General features: G+C 47.1%; 1 protein-coding gene across 2 annotated transcripts in view; it reads right to left on the minus strand.

Moving 5' to 3' along the window:
• Positions 1 to 1,247: 1,247 nt before the first annotated feature.
• The window catches only part of NGF (nerve growth factor), a 50,411-nt gene continuing 32,351 nt past the window's right edge, over positions 1,248 to 19,307 (minus strand). For both annotated transcript variants that reach the window (XM_067030617.1, XM_059046531.2), the window contains exons 2-3: positions 8,816 to 8,939; positions 1,248 to 2,144 (exon numbers count right to left, since the gene is read on the minus strand). In XM_067030617.1, coding sequence (XP_066886718.1) covers positions 1,407 to 2,132 — 726 coding nt within the window. In that variant the 5' untranslated portion in view covers positions 2,133 to 2,144; positions 8,816 to 8,939 and the 3' untranslated portion in view covers positions 1,248 to 1,406. The remainder of the gene's footprint in view (positions 2,145 to 8,815; positions 8,940 to 19,307) is intronic.

Genomic DNA, 19,307 nt, shown 5'->3' on the forward strand with positions numbered 1-19,307 from the left:
GTGGCAGCTGGAGAATGGGTAGAGCCCTGCGCCAGGCTGTACCCTGGAGTCCCTGTCATCTCCAGCTATCTCTAAGACACTCCAGATAGTCAGTGATAATGAACACATCCCCCAGCTTCAAGAAAAACAAAACAAAACAACAAAAGGAAACTACCCAGGGTGCTGAATTTCTTGGAAGCCTGGGGATCCTGATGCTGGTAAAGATGACACACCTTCCCCCTCTTTCTGCTCTGCTCCCTGTCCTCACACCCCTTTGCTCCGCTGTCTGTCTCTCTTGTTTAGTGTCCTCTGTCAGGGAGGGGCAGAGAGTCGTGTTCCCTTCTGGCTTGGCCCACCTCTCCTCCACCCCTTTCCCGGTTATTTGTGTTGGTTCTCACTCATCTTTGTCTTTTCTCCCCACACCATCTTCTCTGCAGTTCCCATGACCCCATCCACCTTTGGTCACTTGTGGAAGTCACCCAATTAGGAATTGAAAAGTTATTTTCAGGCCGGCCTCTGGTTCCTCTGATTCTAGGCTGACGTTGGGGCCATTGGAAGTTGCTGTGGGGCCATGAATGGGTGACAAGAGTGTTGGAGGCCTTCATGTTTTCTTGGGTAATGGAGTCTTTCTGCAGGAAGCCACTGGGGGATAAATTGAGGGCCAGCCATTAGAACTAAGGCAATCTTAACATGAAATCAGATCTACCATGACAGGCCTCCTGAGATTATTTCGTTACAACTCTTCCAGGGAGCTTTTCAGCAAACAGCAGATCTCCCCCTAAAAAAAATGAGCCAGGCTTACGGGTCTTTGGTGCAAGTCTCCTCCTATCTAACTGGTGAGTCCCTGCAGGACCCAGCCTGGGCCCCTCTGAGGTCAGAGGCAGCCCTGTGCCCGGTGGCGGGGATCTGCCTTCTGATGAGGCTCCACAGATTTCTCCAAATGAAGCAATCAAGGCTCGGGAATCTGGGCTGTGGGGTAGGTAATCCAAGGATTAGGTAGCTTTGGCTCTGGAATGCAGAACAAAGTTGCAATCTAGCAGACTTCCCTTCCTAATTACACGGGGCTTAGGCTAATTTAATCTGAACCCGGTTAGCCTTCCCTGAAGTGTGGCAAGGCTGGTTGGGGGGCGATGGGAGAGTGAGGGTTACAGGTGGGTCTGAGGGAAAGCCAGGGGGTGCTGTGTACCTTTCTCCCTGCAAGGCTTTCTCCATCCCAAGGCTTGCAGATGGTCACCCTGGGCAAAATGACTGGAGGGCCGGCACACGGGCTGCTTCCAAAAATTTAATAAATAATGGTTCTTTAAAACTGTATAAACTATAAATTACCATGCAGTCCTTATAATTTAAAATAATTTACAGGTTGAGGTAGGGAGGGGCGCTGGAGAGTGTGGAGGGGGAGCTGGGAGAGGCTGAGGGCTGTCGGCCGGTCAGGCTCTCCTCCCAGCTTTCCTGCTGAGCACACACACGCAGGCCGTGTCGATCCGGATGAACCTCCAGGCAGCCTGCTTGCCATCCATGGTCAGCGCCTTGACGAAGGTGTGGGTCGTGGTACAATATGAGTTCCAGTGCTTCGAGTCGATGCCCCGGCATCCGCTGTCGACGGGATTGGGGTCCCGGCACTTGGTCTCAAAAAAGTACTGTTTGAATACACTGTTGTTGATGTTCACCTCTCCCAACACCATCACCTCCTTGCCCTTGATGTCCGTGGCGGTGGCCTTGTCCCCCACCCACACGCTGATGCTGTCGCACACCGAGAACTCCCCCCGGTGGAAGACAGGGTGGGACGACGACCGCTTGCTTCTGTGAGTCCTGTTGAAGGGGGCGGCCCCGCTGGCCTCCAAGTCCAGATCCTGAGCGTCTGCGGCCACAGGTGGGGGCTGGGTGCTAAACAGCACGCGGGGTGAACGCAGGCGCCGCTTTTTAAAAAGTTTGGGGTCCACGGTGATCTTGCGGGTCTGCCCTGCCACCCTGGCGGCTATCGCGGCTGCCGGGCCGCTGTGGGCTCTGCGGAGGGCTGTGTCAAGGGAGTGCTGAAGGTTAGTCCAGTGGGCTTGGGGGATGGCGTGTCCTGCTGGGACATTGCTCTGGGTGTGCGCTTCTGCCTGGACACCGATCCAAAGAGCTGTGATCAGAGTGTAGAACAACATGGACATTACGCTGTGCACCTGGAATGAAACAGAAATGAGGATTATTCCACAGAGCACTGGGTGTGGGGCAAGGGCAGTTTCTGGGTCCCTCAGAGTTGACCTCCCAAGAGGATGACGAGGAGGTTTCTCCTGGTGGCTAAAAGCAAGGAGACCCTGGAATTGACCATTCAAACTGAGACGCTTCTGAGAGTGAAGGGCGGTGCTACGACAGTTACACTGGGATGACAGGCTTAAACAGGGCTGACTCCGACAACCTGGGTGTCTGGGCACCCCATCTACAGGGTGCGCTTTCCCAGGAAGGGACGGAGCCCCTGAAATTCTGCCCTGTGCTGTGGTATGAACTCGGCAGTGCTGGTTACAGAATTCTTTGAGTTCTCTGCCTGCCAGCGAGGTAGCCATGGGCAGGCGGTATGTGTGCACCTGTGTGCAACAGGATGGCTGGGGGGGGTGAGTCTGACACCTCTCCCAGTGCTGTCTCCTGCCCAATGGCTTTGACTCCCCTGGGAAGGCAGTGGGCAAGGCTGCTGGGGACTTGTCTTGAAGCCTCAGCACTGAACACACCCTCTTCAGACAGTAGCACCGGGTCAGCTCTGAGATCTGGTGACTGAAAACCCACGAAGCACCATGTTTGGCAAAAAAAGTGAACATAGCTCTGGAACCATCTCAGCCAGTCCGTCTATTCAGCCACCAGCCATCTATTCGCCTCTATAAACGTGATACTGATAATGGTTTCTCTTGGTGTGAGTGATGTTTTTCAGCTTTGCAAATGCATTCGCTTCTAGTTTCTTATTAGTCTGTGAGTTAAGTTAGGATTTATCATCTCTCTTTCATATACAAGGAATGTGATCCACAGAAATTAACTAACAGGCCTACATCTGCAAACAAAAACTGGACCAGAAATAGAATCCAAACATGACCCCTTACTAAGCCAGTCTACCCTTCCATCCTTCCTTCCTCCCCCACTTTCTCCTTCATTCTTAAGTGTGTCTTTTAAAAAATTATTTGATCTTAAGTGAGAGTAGACCAAATGGCATAAGTCATCTGTCCCCACAAGGCACTGCCAGCCCCTCTTAAGAATCTGCCAGATGGGGCTCTGCACTGCCCTGTACTGCTTCCCCGCCAGCAGCCACCCCCAGGCCAACTAGCTTTGAGACTAGCTCTGTTCTTGAGCTCACTTTCGGTGAGCTCCTATACACACCTGTACGTGTGTACCAGCTGTCGCCCGTGGAAAGCTTCCCCAGATCTTCCTGGTAGGGTTAGAGGCATCCCCTAGAGAGGGTGTTAAACTTCCAATTTGATCCCTCTCCATCTCTCTCCCCACAGGGCATTCTGCTTCCTGCCCACTCTTCCAGGCTGGCATGGGTACCACTGCCTCCTTGAGGTCTGCTCAGATCACCCCAGCGGAAAGCCGTCTCTTCCTGTTCTCAACTTCAGAAGTGTGTGTGTGTGTGTGTGTGTGTCTGTGTGTCTGTGTGTCTGTGTCTGTGTGTGTTCTCTCCTACTGAATCAGTGTAGTGGAAAGAACTCTGCACTGGATCTGGGGTTAGGAAACCTTGTTTGGATTCCTAGCCTTGATACTTGTTAGCAGAGGAAAGTCACTTCATCCTCCTGAGCCCTCATTTCCTCATTGCTAAAAAGCAGGCAATAAACACTATTTCACAGGGTTGTTGTTAGGATTAAATAGTTGCTCACACCCCTATTTAATTCTGAGTCATTCCAATGTCCTGCGGTCAAGGACTTTTTTTCTTCAGTTATATTGCTGCTAATTGACCCTCAAAGCACACTCCATACACATCTTTTCCTAGCACATGGGTTTACCTCTGTCAGGCTTCTTCTCAAGACTAACATTTGAGCCTGCCTCCCCACTGGCCGCAAGGTCCTGGAGGGCAGAGCCTGTCTCATTCACCTGCGCACTAGTCACGCCACCCCTTGTCTCCCATGGTGGTTTGTGCATAACCCTGCAGCCTCTCTGCATGCTGTGGATAATCGTTTACATGTCTGTCTCCCCGAGAGCACTTTGGAAGCGGTGCAATTTGAATTTACTAGGGCCATGTGCAGTGCCTGGCATGTAGTAGGTCCTCAAACTCTATAAGGAAAATGAATGAGAGAGTGAATGGGTATGGCCAGAGCAGCTCACCATCTGCCTTCTTTCCACCATTGATGCCTGGTTTCTTTTGGATTTAGTGCCTGTGACCACATGCTGTATTCCTAATCTGTTTTAAAGTGATGCATTCTTCTCTGTAATGTGCTTCTATTCAGCTGGAAATAGACAGATCTTTAGTGAGATACCAAGAATAAAACCACCAAATTCTTTTCTCTCTGGTTACTTGGAAAAATCTTTGTGTTTGCTCCAATTCTGCAGCCAGCCATGCAGAGGAAGCAGTGACACATCTGACTTTTCGACCATCGTTGGTTGTGCTAGCTAATGGTCTTGCAGATAAGCGTCCAGCTGATTAGTCAATTGGCAGCCAGTTCAAGCCCTTTGCTTTTGCTCCTTTTCTTGTTTCATTTCTTTCTGCCTCTCAGTACACGTTATCTCTCATCAGGTAGATGAAGGGAGAAGAAATGAAGTGGAAATTCATCCCTTTATATCCATGTTAGTAACACTTAGACTTTGGATAGGGAAATGAAAAAAAGATTAAAATGTAGGGTTTTGATGGTAATAAGGGACATACTGCTCCCTATTTCCAATTACCAGAGGTTCCCACCTCATTCTGGAGTCCCCTCTTTGGTGAGCTCATCCTCTTCTAAGGAGTCGACTGGAGTTTCCGTGCAGTTGATGCCCATGCCAGGCTCTCTGGTCCGGCTCCTCTTTTGAAAGCCGGTTCGGAATCCTCAGCTTCCTGACGGGCAACTCCCCATGGATGCTGACACTTTAAATGCAAGGCCTCCGAAACACAACCTTTGTTCTCCTACTCCTCACGAAGATCATCATTCTCCCCTTTCTCCTCTGTACTCAACAGAAGCTGCCCCATTGGGGGCCACTTGATGATTTATGAATTAGTTCCACATCTACTATCTCTTGTGAGCATCTCTCCCCATCCTCCTAAACATGTTTCTCTGCATTTCCTTTTTCTGTTACTGGAGCCACCATTCCTTCATTCACCAGCTCCAAGCCTCAGCTCATGACTGGACTCTGCTCTTTCCTCTTTGACCTCCATCCAGCCCTTTTTGTCTGCTTCAGTAGCATCTCTCTCTTTTTTTTTTTGTATTAAAAATTTTTTTTATTCGAGTATAGTTGGTTTACAATGTTGTGTTAGTTTCAGGTGTACAGCAAAGTGAATCAGTTATACATATAGATATATCCACTCTTTTTTTTTTTTTTTTTTTTTTTTAGTAGTATCTCTTGAAACTATACTTTCAATTCTCACCTCTATGTTCCCGGTTCAGGTCATGGAACAGTCTCCCAGCTGATGTCCTGCACCCTCATCTGTCTTCTTCCAATGCCTACCATCCCTGGCCGTCCCATTTAACTTCTTAAAGGACTGGTCTGATCACATCACCCTGCTCAAAGGATCCAGTGGTGAGTGGTTGTCTAGTATGCCACTAGGTTGCTCAGCCTGGCAGACAGACCCTGCTCTCCTTCTACTCCCTTCACATATTTTGCATTCCAGGCAAACAGAATTCCTCAGAGGCAGTGCCGGCTCTGTGCTCCCCCACCCCCACCCCGTTGCCCTCGGTTCAAACTCTTTTGTGCCAGGCATTCTTCCCTGTGTCCCTCCCTGTGTGTCTTTTTGCTCTCCACCTGGGCTGGTCAGAGTCCTTCCTGTTGGCTTTAACACCCACCTTAATAGCTGCCTCCACTGGGGAGCTTTTCCTATTTCCAAAGAGACCAGTTCTCTCCCTTCTCCATCTCTAAAAGAATTTCCTTAATGCTCTTTTAGGGCAACATATTCTCCTCTTATCCTCCCACCTAGAGGGTAAGGTCCCTGGAGGCAGAGACGCATCCTGTCCATCTTTGTCGTGTGCACATGACCTAGCCCTCGCAGGGAGCACCACCTCTTAAGAGTCAGTGAGTGTGTGAACAAGTCTCCTCCTTCTGTGTCCCTTAATTTCTCCATCTGAGTGGTGATGTTTAAGGTATCTTCCAACTCTGACACTCTTTGGGTTTAAGCAATTATAAAATGTTCTGCTCTGCCTAGAACTCTGCTGGTTCTACTCAACTGACTACACAGAGTTCTTAAAGTCGAATGCGCAACTCCTCATTGCACTGTCCAGGTAACCTGTGGTACCTGATGGCATTTGATCACAGTGGAGATTTACATCCTGGAGAGATCGTTTCATTGAGATTTTAAAAAGTTGCAAATATATCTCTCATTTGGGTCTTAAAGGTTTTTATTTTTAATTACTCATAACAGAATGCCCCTATAACCTTAAAAAAAAAAGTCTTTCGTTTAAAAAATCATGAGTGGATAAGAAAGAAAAAAAATTAGTGTTTTCTACTGTAGTAATTGAAAGAACAAAGCACAGTCTACAAAACAACATTCTCTCCTTGACGTGAACCAGGGAGGAGTTTTATTTATTTATTTTTAAAAACAACCTTTGAAGCCTTTCTCCTGAAGAGATGACAGTCCTCGCTGGGGTTTCACTAAGCAGAGACCTGTGAGCGGAATGCTTAGCTGGGGAGGATGCAGTTAGGGGCTCACATGATGGAACATGTTCTGTTTAATGTGTGAATGTTCTGTGTTTGTTCTGCTCCCACCAGAATGGAAGATGAATGACTAAAAGTTGAGGGACCCGTCAGGGGCCTTTTATCCATCTACTCAAGGTCCTCCCAGCTTTCTTCACCCTCTCCCAGGCCAAAGGTACATTCTGTGGCTTGCCAGTCGTTCACACACTCCAGTAATAAGAGAAATTTCCTGCACCAGGTGAATGATTTCACACAGGTTCTGGCCTCACCTGAATAGGTGATGAAGCTGCTGGGCAGAGCTAAGCAACTGGTCCACCTCTGTGGCCAGGACAGCTGATGGCGCTGGGGGGCCCGGCGACCGTGCCTTCGGAGGTGCATTGTAGAGGGAGAGAGAGAATTCCTGCCTTCGCAGGAGGAGTGTCGAGAGAGAGCTGTTAGTGATTCCCAGGCTAGAGATTAGATCAGTGAACCAGGGTCACTAAGCGTTAGCAAGAGAGGAAATCCTCCTGGCTGAGGATATCCAGCCTCCATCTCCTCCTCCATCTCACTCACCACATTACGAGTGCGGGTCAGGAATCATTTCTTGTTTTACACTTGGCCTCCACTTGCAATGTAAACTGGCTGCTGTCTTCAGACTGGGACTCAGTCGGGTGTTGGGGCCTGCGTGGAGTGAGCTTTTCAGGGAGAAATCCCTGAGGCTGCAGCAGGGAAAGGCACTGACAGAATAAAATCCAGCTTCTCTGCAAGCATCTCCCAGGCTGAATTTATTAAGGGGAAGCATGAACTGGAAGGGACGTCAGAGTTGATCAAGGCCAGAGGTTCAGTGCATTAGAGTCACCTGGAGGGCTTGTAAAACCACAGACTGCCAAGCCCACCCGCAGAGTTTCTGATTCAGTAGGTCTGGGGTGGGGCCCGAAAATCTGCATTTCCCACAAGTTCCCAGGTGATACTGATGCTGCTAGTCTGGGGACCACATTTTCAGAACCACTCATCGAGTCCAATCCTTGAACTTTAGGGAGGAGAGAAATGGGCCTTGCAGAGGCTCAGCGACCTGGGGTTATGCAGCTAGTGAGTGGCAGGCTCTCATGTGGGCACTTGCAATTGCTCAGCCTCAGCTGCTCTAGAGGCGAGAGGCCTGAGGCTGCACACGGACTGTAATTGATGGGCCCTGGGCTGTGTTTACTCAACCTCCAACATCAAAATGAAAATTCTGTCAACAGGTTGTGAGTTTTACCGTCCTGAAGCCATAAATCCAGATTCCAGGGAATAGTTGGACATTTAATTGTTTTATATCTTGTTTATCAGATTTCTGGACATCATGCAGACTGGATCCAAAAGCACTTAAAATGCCCACGATAGAAATATGCAGCCAGAAAGCACTAGCAGGTGCAGGCACCTGTGGATTTATTGTCTACTCCAGGATGGAATGGAGACAGAATCTACTGGTCTGAATTCTTAGAGACACATCTTAAAATGAATGAGGAGAGATCATAATTACATCATGATCAATTTAATTGTCTCATTACCCATCACAGCAAACCTAGCAGGTGGGTCTTACTCTTCCCGTTTTACGGAAGAGGAAACAGAGACACAGTAATAGTAAATAACTTGACCACAGGCAGAAGCCTGGTGGAAGTGGAACTCACCCCTGTCTTCAGACCTGGAACTCTCCCCACCCGCCACTCCACAGCCAAGGGCATGAAGAGTGATCAGGGACCTTCAATCTCATAAGATCACCTGCTCAGACAGACCAGGAACTGTGTGGAGGGTCTGACCGGCACTGTCTATTTGAGAACCTGTGTTCTGTTCCTTTAGAGGTGCATGGCTCAGACTCTTATCGTGTCCTTGGAAGTCATGGGGCCAGCCTGAGAGCATGGGCAACGTCCTCTCCAGATGAGCTAGGAGGGCCACATGTGCTGGGTCGCTAGGAGCCACCTGGGTCCCTGCTGATTGACAGCTGGCACCGATGCCCCGTCCTCAGCCTGGGGCTCATTTCCAGTTGTCCTGGCAGCTCTAGAGCTAGGAACCTTGGTGAGACAGATGCCTCTCGGGTGCTTACCTCGGTGTGGCCAGGACAGAAAGCTGCTCCCTCGGAAAAGCTGTTATTGGGCCCAGACGCTGAGCTGAGCTTGGGTCCAGCATGCCATCCAGCCCCTTGGACTGCACGACCCCGGGCCAGGACTCTGTGGGAGGAGAGAGCTGGCATTAGATCGGCTCTTCACCACATTCTCTAGTAGACAGGTAGCTGTGTCCCAAGTAGGAGGGGAGGGAGGTGCCAACACAATAAACCCTGTTTCCTTTCTTTCTTATTTTTTAAATTAATTAATTAATTTATTTATTTTGGCTGCGTTGGGTCTTTGTTGCTGCGCGCAGGCTTTCTCTAGCTGTGGTGAGTGGGGGCTACTCTTTGTGGCAGTGCTCAGGCTTCTTACTGCGGTGGCTTCTCTTGTTGCGGAGCACGGGCTCTAGGCACACGGGCTCAGTAGTTGTGGCATGTGGGCTCAGTAGTTGTGGCTCACGGGCTCTAGAGCGCAGGCTCAGTAGTCGTGGCACACGGGCTTAGTTGCTCCGCGGCATGTGGGATCTTCCCGGGCCAGGGCTCGATTCCATGTCCTCTGCATTGGCAGGCGGATTCTTAACCACTGCGCAACCAGGGAAGTCCCAAACCCCGTTTTCTTGAGTGTTGGGACTTTGCCAGTATCAGGACCAAAGGAGGAGACAGAGCTCAGCTACAAAATTTGCCAGGGGCCTGAACTTGCACAGACCTGCGGCGGCACCTGCCTCTCACTCTTGTGCCAGAGCTCTTGGTTTCTGCCTGGACACAGTCTATGGCTGATCTTACACGCAGCGTCGGTGCTTCTAGTCCCACATCAGAGTCCAGCTCTAGCACGCCCCTAATCCAGGATTGAAATGGAATTATTCTGTACATTATACCCACAGATACAGTAGACCCAACTCTGGACCAGCATAACTAAGGTAAATTACTCAGAATAAAAAGTCTTGACAATTGAGAACATGTTGGTGTTTTGATGAGAATCTAGAACAAGTCATGGTGGCAAAGAAGGCAACGTGACCACTTGATAGGTAACAGAGAGCTGTTACAGAACTAGGATGCCAATCTCAGAGTTCAAATTTTAGGAAAATCACATTTTACGAATCAGGAGCTAGGGAGCTGATGCAATGAGGAAAAAACTTCTATTCAATTTGAGGCTGTAGTTCCTAGAAGCAACGGTAGGTGTCTATTCTTTTACTTCTATAAACTTCGTATATGTAGGTGTTTCATTCATTCATTCAACAACATTTCCTAAGCACGTATTTCTACTATGTGCCAAGTACTATCCTAGGTGCTAGGGACCCAGCAGTGAATAAGATCAACAAGATCTCTGCTCTTCTGGAGTTTACAGTCTTGTGTAAATAAACATCTTCGGATTCTTTACATGCCCTGCAGGGTATGAGGATAGAGGGTGATAGCAGGGTGTAGTGAGGGGCCATTGTAGTCAGGGTGCTCGGTGGAGAGTTCTCTGAGGAAGTGGCCTTCAAGTTGATATCTGAAGGATGAGAAAGAATGGGGGAGAGAGCATTCCAGGCAGAAGGAACAGCAAGTGCAAAGGCTCTGGGGTAGAAACAAGTCAAAGATGCTGAACATGTAGGGAAGAGACCAAAGAAATGAGTTGGAGAGGTAGAAGGATGTAGGGAGAAACTATGGTTTTACCCTATGGGCAGTGGAAAGGGAGTGGAAGGCTTTAAGCTGGAGGGTTACTTGACATTTTTTGTGAATTAATGGTTATGTCTATTGCAGAACTTGTCATAGGGTGGGGTAGCTCTCCCACCAAAAATGTTGTAGAATGACATCTTTATCCTTGCTATCTAGACTGTCTTTTCAACTCCCAAACCCCTTTTTTCCCATCATGCCTCTTCCTAGTGTGGGGCTACCCCCACCCCCTATCTTCCTGCAACACCCCCTCTCATCTTGTGCTATGGAAGCAAATGTCAGTGAAGCCACCATGGCCCCCAAGTCCCTGATCACACAGAGGAGCTGGAGGACAAGGAAGTAGAAAGGGCCTTGGGTGGTTTTCCTGCTGTTAGAAGTCATGAAATTAAGGACTGAGATGTTACTATTCCTCTTTCTGACCCCCTTTACTCAGAATATCATTTTTCCTCTAGATATACCAGAAAAACCTTCATGTACTCAACTGGGGTTCAGGCCTAGAGATGAACACTTACTCACACACCCTAAAAAAAGTTAGATTCCGGAGCAAAGACCATTTTCAGGCTCCCTCAGCATTGGATTGAGCACAGGAGAGGGAGGATAGCAGGTTCCCCACAGCAGGAGGTGAGTACTCTAGGGTCTTGTTACATCACTCATGGGAAGAGGATCTGGTCCACAAACCCTTCAGCTGGGTGTTTGGCCAAACCCGACTGATCACCAGATTGGAATCTACAGAGCTGTGTCCTGGCCCATTTTTCTCTCATTTGTGTATAAGTTGCCAAGTATCTTTAAGCATCTCTGAGGCTTCTCCATAGAATGAGGAACCAGCAGGGAGGATAGCTAAGGTCTCCTCCAGCTCTGATCGCCTGTGATTCTATGGGCATTAGTGTTTCCAGCCTGCATCCTTACTGAGTGCTTAAGGAATGCTTTCCTGCCTGTCCAAACACTGGAATTTATTTATTTCATTAATTAAACACTAAACTTGGAGGCGTTGCACCAGCCACTGTGCTAGGTGCTAGGGAAGCAAAGAAGAATGAGACATAGCTCAACTTCCAAGAGCAAGTAAGCTAGAGGTAAGGAAAGCAAACACATGAACAGCGTTTAAAGCACAATATGTTAAGTATGATAGATATCTGACATGATATAGAAAACATAGCGGAGGGAGGAGTTTGTTTTATTTGGCCAGATTAGCCAGAGACATATGTTCATAGAGGAAGGAACATTTGAGCAGGGTTCTTAAGGATGAATAGGAGAGCATCAGGGAAAAAGGGAAAGGCATCACAGAGCCCCAGAAGTCCAACATGGCTTCAGAGGGAGTCTTGGGGGGGGGGGTGTGAGAAAGGTATGTGATGGGCTTTATACAGCAGCAGGTACTATGAGCTTGCAGAGCTCACTGCTGTGACCTATCTGCTGACTGTACCTTCCTATGTGACACAGAAGGCCTACACTTTAATCTTTGGGACAATCAGGGAAGTAAGAGTGACTCTTTGAAAATATTCTATATATTCCACTGTAAGCCAGGATGGCCTCCAATCCAGCTGGTTAGAAGGAGAGAGAAGGTCTATCTAAATCAAACATTCCACAACTCCTAGGCAGACTTGCCTTCTTGGAGGATCAGCTCTAGGCTGACCACAAAGGGTTCCCTGGCCATATATCTGCAACCTCTGGGCCAAGCCACATTTGCATGCCAGGGTCTCCTGCCAGTCACATCTACATGCCTGATTGCTATACTTGAGATCCTGTGTCTTTGGCCTTCTCTTGTTCAGTGTAGGTACAGGTAGTTTACTACTGGAGAAAGCAATTTCCGGTCCAGAATCCTGAAACACTAAGTGATTTTTCATAGATATTGTTGTCATTGTTTTTAGTCTTATGCTAGTGAAGGTTGGGGCTCTGAAATTAAATCTGATTTAAATATTACCAATTTCTAATGCAAAGATATTAGGAACAAACAACCCAAATGCATATCTATTCTTAAACTCAGGCGGTAATCACTTAGACAGTTTTCACACTTTTATAAAAGCATGGAAATAAACCCCAGCTCATCTCAGACAGTGTTCTATTCCTTCTTACAGGGCATGAAAGAATGCTATGAAATCTGGTGTACCCCTTCCAGACCAGGACAATGCTGGCCTGTCCTGGGTCTCAGGCTTTAAAGCAGTATTTCTCAAAGTGAGGTCTACCATAGTACTGGCAATATTTTGGAACTTGTTAGAAATGCAGATTCTTAGGCTCTACCATAGGCCTAGCAATGCTGAGTGAAACCCAGCAATCCGAGTTTTAATCTCTGCAGGTGATTTATATGCACATCCAAATTTGAGGATCACCGTTTTGGAGGGTCCCATTCTGGTCCCCTTCCAATTGCAACCTCTCCCTTGGGTGAGGGATCCAGGGCTGAGAGAGAGTGATAACCCAGAGTCAGCCTACTGCTGTGGGGTGCCTGCTTGACTATAACTTTCCATATCACCGTCAACATTATGTCTAGACCACGCCCCAGAACCCCTGAGCAACCAGACTTGAGTCAGCTAGAGCTAAAGTGTCTTCTGAAGACCCCCTGAGGTTAAAACGTGTTTGTATGGCCCTCTCTGTTGACACTTGTCTCAGCCTCCCCTTCACTTTCATATGGTCTCAATGATCCTGTGGTCAATTTCAGAATACAAACTGTGTTTTGTAAAGCTCCCAAGGTGACCCCAGGGAAAAGCCAGGGCTGCGAATCACAGCTACACAGGAGGAATGGGAAACTTGACACTGGCTTTGATGAACTAGCAATTAAGAAAAATTATCAAGAAATTAATATATCTCAGAAAATACAAAGTGCAGGTATGATCACATCATAGGCCAGAAGAAGGTGTGAGAATAAAGCTTGCAGACTCTCGGGGGGATATTGCCTCTGTCTCCCCTTCCCACCTCCCCACCCCCGGCAATTGTCTAGATATAATTGACATTTGTGAGTTGGAAGGTTTTCTTTTTACTCCTGGCATGCCACTTAAAATGTTCTTTTGTGTTGGAGCTATGGTTAACTTATTATTAGGTCCAATAATTATTTGCTGCCAGTTTTAGTACCAAAAACTGGGGGATGCTTAACCAAAAAGACTTCTTGGATCGTTCATTCCTCGCAGGTGCTGGGACACAACGGCTATTCCCAAGAGCAGTTTACACCACATCAAAGATGCCAGAGCAGCTGGCGTGAACTGCATCCTCCTTCCTCCTAGATTCCACCTGCTGGAGTTCTGTGGGCTGGGAAAACTCACTAGAAAGGCTGGGCATTAAGAACATGTTGCTGAGGGCGTAATAATAACTGCTGGTGCTGTCTCTGTGGTTTTCACTGCTGTAACTGTTCCCCTTAATTCTCCCCTCTCTCTGTTAGTTCTTTCTCTGAGCCTATACACAAAAGAAAATTTGAAATCTTTTACATTGAAAGTCTGTTTTCCTAATTCTTAGCCTAGCCAGATGTTTTCTAGTATGGACTGTGACTGTGGGCTTTGCTGACTAGGAGCTTTTCTGGGGTGGGGGAAATTCAGTTCTGGCCATTTTGAGATCATTTGATGTGCTTTAACTGTTTATTGGTTTTGGCACATCCAATAGGAAAATAGCATCTGGCAATAAGGACTTAGGAAGACATTAAGGTTCAGCAAAACCGCTATTCTTTTTGAAAGTTTCAATGCTGACAATTCTAAAGTGCCTTGCCACTTTTCTCTAAAAGAGAAATGGTCCTGTGGCTCTTCTGGAGGTTCTCAGATAAATTACAAACTCTTCCGAGCACTTCCCAGAGAGGCAGCTCAAGGAAGAAATCATCATGGGGTTGGCCTTGAGCTTCAGAATCAAAGAGCATTTGCTGCAAACGTGCGTGGCCTTCTGGGGTGTGTGGAGGGCCACAATTTGCATGGTATTTACCCGACTGGATTCGTGAGCTGTGGATGCATGAGCTGTGCAATGCCAATGCCACGGAGAGGTTTTTGTAACGTGGGTAATTACAGTGACACGAATGTGGTAGAAGATAAGGCATCTAAACACACAGCAACCTTCCATTATAGAGTTGAGGGCAGTACATATTTGCAAGAACATGCTAGTAAATAACAGTCCTTGTAGTGTAGCCCATCAGCTTAGTAATACTAATGATATACCTATAATCTACATTTGAGTGCCAAAAACAATCTAATAGTTTCAAACTCTTTTGCAACCCTAAGAAAACATCTCCTCAGTTCCAACTGGCTGATCCTTAAACCACTAGAAAAAGATCCATTTCAGTTCTGCATTGGGCCTTTCCTGGCTGTTGTTCCAATACTCGGGACTAAGAGGTATTGAGGGAAAGGGGGACTCTCAGGTTGGTTGGAATCAAAGTTTACATCCAACAATACCAGTGCCTACTGAGGCCCCCAGCCCACTGTAGGCCGAGATGACCGCCTGGGACAGAATACATGAATGGAAACAAAACATTGCCAGTGAATGCTAACTCAGATCCAAGCTCTTTATTCCATTTGCTTTATAAGATTAAATGTCCTCAGCTCTTTTGAGCTAGCCTTTTCCTCTCAGTGTATGGTATGTTTTCCAAGCAACAGGTCAAGCAATATTACAACACATAAGTCTATAATGCAATTCAGATGTAACTTCAGAAATTAAGACAAGCTAAAGATCCATAGCCCTGAAAAAGACCCGGGAAAAATCCTGGCCAAACAGACACACAGTGTTCTAGGGCTTTTAAAAGGCAGGCAGTTCATCCTCCCATTAAAGAGGGATAAGGGACAAGCTGTGGGACTTGAATGTAAAGATCCCAGCAAAAAGCCACCCTTACTCAAAGTGTCCATGAGATGAGGCTATTTCTGTTCGAGTAGCTGGACTTCAATTTTACTGCAAAAAGCACCGCAACCCAACCAACCCTGCATCAAAGGAAACATGGATCACAGGTAGCCAACACCAAACGCATCCTGGGGACACTGAGTCCCAAGGGCACGTCAGATGCCATCCTACTCCACACCCCCCCTGGAGTGACAACTCCCTCACTCTTCCGTGCTGACATTTCCTGGCTTGTCTGCTGACTTCACACCCAGAAAATGACTCAAAGTATGAAAGAGATAACTTGGCCCAGCTTTGCCCAGGCATGCAGCACATGTGAATCCTAGGTAACCGGAGGATTACCTAGATAAGAGCTGGAAATGAAGAATTTATTTCCCTGTGTGTGTTTGTCAGGGGGCTTTGGGCTGTTTTAGCTACTTCCTGTGTATGGCTTTAACTATCCCAGCCCCAAGTGGGCGCCTACTACACAGATCATATACGCCTGATGGGGAATGTCGGAATGTCAGCGGGCTGGTTAACTGTAATGAGGGGCTATTTGATGGGCATTTTCAAGCTCACTTTAAAGAGTTTCATCTAGCTCCTTCATTACCTCAGGAGGAAAGGTCAGAGGAGATGAAAACCTGCTGTCCTCCTAAAGTCACTTGATTCTCATACAATTATATTTCAGAACATTCTCAAACTTCTAGCGTTTCTTCTTTTAGGCTTTATTTGACCGTGACATCACGAACAAAAGCAAAACCCTGCACTGGGGAAATTTACTCCAGAGCTAACAAGGGACCCATAGAGTGCATCGTCTCCAGGGACCCAGAACACTGTGGGTAGTTAGAAATTCCAAAGATGAAGACAGACAGTTTTCCCTGCTCCATCACCCACTGGCCCCCCGACACACACAGAGAAAGAAACCAGGCACTCAGCCACTCAAGAGGTAAGTTTAGATGTTTAAGATTCAAAGAAATAAAAACTATTTATTTTAGAATTTCAGTTGTTATTTTACAGAATTATAGGCTGTTAGAGCTGTAAAGAAAGGGCCGCTAGTGACTCTGAACTTCCCTTGATGGTCACATCAAACAAGGCCCTGAGGCCTGGGGCTGGTTGCATTTTAGCCCCACCGCTTATCAGCTGTGTGACCTTTAGCAAGTGACTTAACCTCTCTGTGCCTCAGTGTCTCCTCTCAAAGGTCAGATACCTTCTACCTTGAGTTGATGAGAGGCTTAAATAAAATAAGCATTTAGCCCAGTGGCTGGCACCTAGCTGGTGCTACATAAATGTTAGCTATTCTTATTAATACTGTTAAAGACATTCAGCTATAATCAGGCAGTGGGTTACTGGCAGGCTTGGTGCAGAACAGAAGGCGATACCTCCTGTCCATCCCATGCCCTGGCCTGGCTGTCTCTGGCAGGAAGAAATCCTGTTTGTGTTACAGTTGTTGTCTATATTCCAGTCATTTTGGAATGGCTGGCCAGGCACATGCTCAGTGGCCCCATCTGAGCGAGTGTGGAACACAGTCAGTCGGCAGCTGCAGGATGATTATCTGCAATCGTTTGCTGACAAAGATGCTGAGTAACGAACTAAGACATTTGTTTTTGAAATGATCCATTTTCTTCAGCCTTGTCGTAGTCAGGGGTAGGAAACTACTCCAGCTATGACTAAAACTTGCCAGGCCCTGTACCGTTAATAGCATCTTTGCTTAGGGTGATTGCTGCCTAACAGGGAAAGTGGATCACAAGGAGAATAAAACACGGAGGTTATTTTCATGGTCAAATTTATGCTCAGTTATCCAGGGATTTGGGACAGATTTAGGTATCTGCTGGGTCGTTAACTTTTTGAGGTCTTGGGTGTTTTTCTCTCCATGGGGCAGTCTCAGAGGTTAGGCCCTTAATGAATGTTTGTTGAACAGAATTGAAAACTCTTCCAAAGCTGCACCAGTTTATTCAAAGTAAATCATTATTTCATACTATATTGGTAAGTAACAAGTGGTCCCAATTTATTTTCCTGGATAACGGGGTAAGCCCCCCTTTCACATCGGCGATGTGGTGTTTTATTCAAGAGGAGAATGCCCCATTGCTGGGCTGACAGGTGCACTGCTAAGGAACCAAGTATCTTAGCTCTCAGCAGCCCCTCATTCCGAATTCATTACAAGCACTAAAAAACACATAGGTGTTGGGCAAAACAAACTCCTTATTTCCAGCTTGCTTATTTTTCTTGTTCAGAATTTCTTCGGAGAAAGCTGTGCTCCAATCCAGCCACTGGTTATGTTGTGCAATCCACTGGGATGGCAATCACCTCATTGTTTAGTTACAAGCCATGAAAAGACGAAGCAAAGAAAGAAAAAAGCAGAGCACACACATAGGGAATGAGGGTGGAGGCTGCACGATGATAATGAAAACCATTTGTTAGCATTTCACTCCTTTCTTTGTGAATCAGCCGAGTTCCTGGCACCAGGCCTCTGTCTGTGAAACAGAGCTGCCCTTCCAAGGCCTTCCAGGGGCTCATCCCGCCATACCTGGTCTAGAGTATTACCCTTTGTCCCCAGGAAGGCGGGTGCTTGACTGGCTGCCCCAGCTCCCTCTGGGCGTGGCTCCGGCCCTCACCTTCTGTCCCAGGGCACCTACCCATCCTGTGTGAATGTGCCCGGCCTCAGTGACTTTTAAGCCCCGCCTGAACCGGATTTGGTGCACTTTGTATATGAAGGGCTCTCCTCTTTGCCTGAATTGTGTCCACCCGTCTGTGTCCAGGACTTGCAGCCCCAGCTTTTTTTTTTTTTTAACTATTTCTACTTTTCTTTCTTTCAGCAGACCTGATTGCTCTATTCCCAAAATACAGACTGAAACATTTTTAAGGATAAAAACCAAAAATAAATAAAAATTTAAAAATAAAGCATAAAACAAGCAAAACCTTTCAACACCCCCCCCCCAATTTACAGCCAGTAGAACAGTATATGCCTGCCTAAGCATCTCTGTTTTGCTTGCATTGTCCCCAAGAGAGGAAGCACCTCGAAATGCACATGTTGTATTTACAGGCAGAGACCAGCACCAGATGCTCTGTGCACTTGTGCTCATGAAGTCCTAGTACCTAAGTGCCCCACCGCCCTCTGCCTACTCCTTGAATCTATCACAGCATTTATACAAGTCTCTTATTCAGATCCATAGAGCATGGCAGCATTATCTTCAACCATCACCACCACCACCACTGTCTCCACCACCATGGCTGTCATTTCCACCACCTTGGCTTCCTGCATCACCATGACCACCACAAGCTCCTCCATCCTATCATCACCCATCAACACCACCAGAATCACCACTTCCACCATTTTACCATCACCGTTACCACACCCCCACTCTCAGTACCACCATCACCATTACTACCATCACCAGCATCACCACCACCACCACTACTAAAGGATTAAATAACTTTTTGGAGTCAGGCAGGGAAGTCTGACCAGTGTTCCTCAAGGCCTCCTCTTAGGCTGAGCCAGAAGAGGGCCAGGACTGGGGGTCATTTAGTCTCTTCCAAGTAGTTAAGTGAATTGTTTACGTTCCATATAACTCAACTGAGTGGTGAACAGAGCTGGGTCTAGAAATCCATATTCCTGCTTTCCGTCTGTGTATTCCATCTTACTATTTTCCAGCACCCATTCTGGAAGTTGTATTTTTTTCTTTCTTTTTCCTGAGTTTTGTTATTGTTGTTAACTTTGTATTTCCAGTAATGTAGATGACATTATCTAGTTTAGATTTGATAAAATTATCTCAAAAGAGGAGTGTCTATGACTATTCAAGGACATTATGTAGAAACACACATATACTTCAAAAGTGTAAAGAAGGAATTAGGTACCTCGTCCTCCAAAATGAGGCTGGTTCTTCCATTTGCCTGTGCAGTGTTTGAGGATCAGTGCACCACTGTTACTGACCATCTTTTGAGCTTTTCTAATCGTTCATAATCTGAAGACAATCTGACTTTGTGTTTAGGCCTCTGCATGAGGCAAAACTCTCCCAGAACCCTCCCCTCAGCTTCCAGGAGGTACTCCTCAGACTAGCGGGACTCCTTGCAGTGA

Source organism: Kogia breviceps, chromosome 1 (genome assembly GCF_026419965.1).
Source record: "Kogia breviceps isolate mKogBre1 chromosome 1, mKogBre1 haplotype 1, whole genome shotgun sequence".
NCBI lineage: Eukaryota > Metazoa > Chordata > Mammalia > Artiodactyla > Physeteridae > Kogia > Kogia breviceps.